General features: G+C 48.9%; 1 protein-coding gene across 1 annotated transcript in view; it reads left to right on the forward strand.

Annotated features, from left to right (window-relative positions):
• Positions 1-1,283, forward strand: part of FUT4 (fucosyltransferase 4) — a 6,629-nt gene extending 5,346 nt beyond the window's left edge. Inside the window, exon 2 of the mRNA XM_008636796.2 lies at positions 7-1,283. Within this exon, the coding sequence (XP_008635018.1) occupies positions 7-534 (528 nt within the window). The 3' untranslated portion in view covers positions 535-1,283. The remainder of the gene's footprint in view (positions 1-6) is intronic.

Consider the following 1,283-nt stretch of genomic DNA (forward strand, 5'->3'; position numbering starts at 1 on the left):
CGCAAGCCCGGGCTGGTGGCCTGGGTCATCAGCAACTGGAACGAGGAGCACGCCCGGGTGCGCTACTACCGCCAGCTGAAGGAGCACCTGCCCATCGACGTGTACGGGGCGCGGGGGCTGGCGCTGGCCGAGGGCGGCCTGGTGGAGACCGTCTCAGCCTACAAGTTCTACCTGGCTTTCGAGAACTCCCAGCACACCGACTACATCACTGAGAAGCTCTGGAGAAACGCCTTCTCCGCCAGCGCCGTGCCCGTCGTCCTGGGACCCCGCAGGGCCAACTACGAGCGCTTCATTCCCCCCGACTCCTTCATCCACGTTGACGACTTCCCCAGCCCCCGGCTACTGGCCACCTACCTGAAATTCCTCGATAAAAACAAACCAAACTACAGGCGGTACTTTGCCTGGAGGAAGAAGTACGAAGTCCACGTCACCTCGTTCTGGGATGAGCATTTCTGCAAGGTCTGCGAGACTGTTCGGGCAGCTGGGAATCAAATCAAGACTGTTCGAAATCTGGCCAGCTGGTTTGAAAGCTGATGTTCCTGGCGGGTGAGGCTTGCCTGGACAGCCTGGGCCGGCGTCAAGGTGTAGGGGACGATGGGTCTTACAGAGATCGGTAGCCAAGGTAGTCGGTATTAGCCACAGAAGACTGGCATCAGTGAGAGCAGCGTACAGGTACAGGAAAACAAGCTGTGAAAAGCCTACAAAAGGAAGATTTTTATTAAGGAGAAAATTATGGAAGTACAAAGAGACATTATGCCAGATGATTCCTAAAGAGCAAAGTTAAATTTCCAAATGTTGTACAGTTACAGAACTTTTAAAGTTCTGCACAGCTCAACATAAATATCCGATGCCAAGTTCTTCAGCCGTACAGCTGAAACCAATTTAGGCGGCTATGACAACTTCCTGGACCGTGAAACTTTCCTCTGCTCACAGAGGATACATGATCAGTGCTGGTTTTCTGTGATACTAAAACAAAAATGAATGTTTTTAATTGATTTTTATGCGTGTGAAAACTATTTACAGTTCTGAGCCGCAGGTGTTGAATGTAAGAATGTAATGATACAGTAGCACATTTTAGCAATGCTTGAAATTAGCAGCCTGCTAATAATGCTTTGAACCAAATAAGTGTTTCATTTAGGAAAAAGCATATGGAGAATCTGAGTGGACAAACAGCTCACATGATGTAGGGTATTTCTGCTACTACCTGCTGAAACCATAGGCAAGTTTATCATGTATGAAAGTAGAGAAGAGCTTTAAGTACAGGAAAAGACAGACTGTAGGGA

This window comes from Corvus brachyrhynchos, unplaced genomic scaffold, assembly GCF_000691975.1.
Source record: "Corvus brachyrhynchos isolate BGI_N302 unplaced genomic scaffold, ASM69197v1 scaffold117, whole genome shotgun sequence".
In the NCBI taxonomy this organism is placed as follows: domain Eukaryota; kingdom Metazoa; phylum Chordata; class Aves; order Passeriformes; family Corvidae; genus Corvus; species Corvus brachyrhynchos.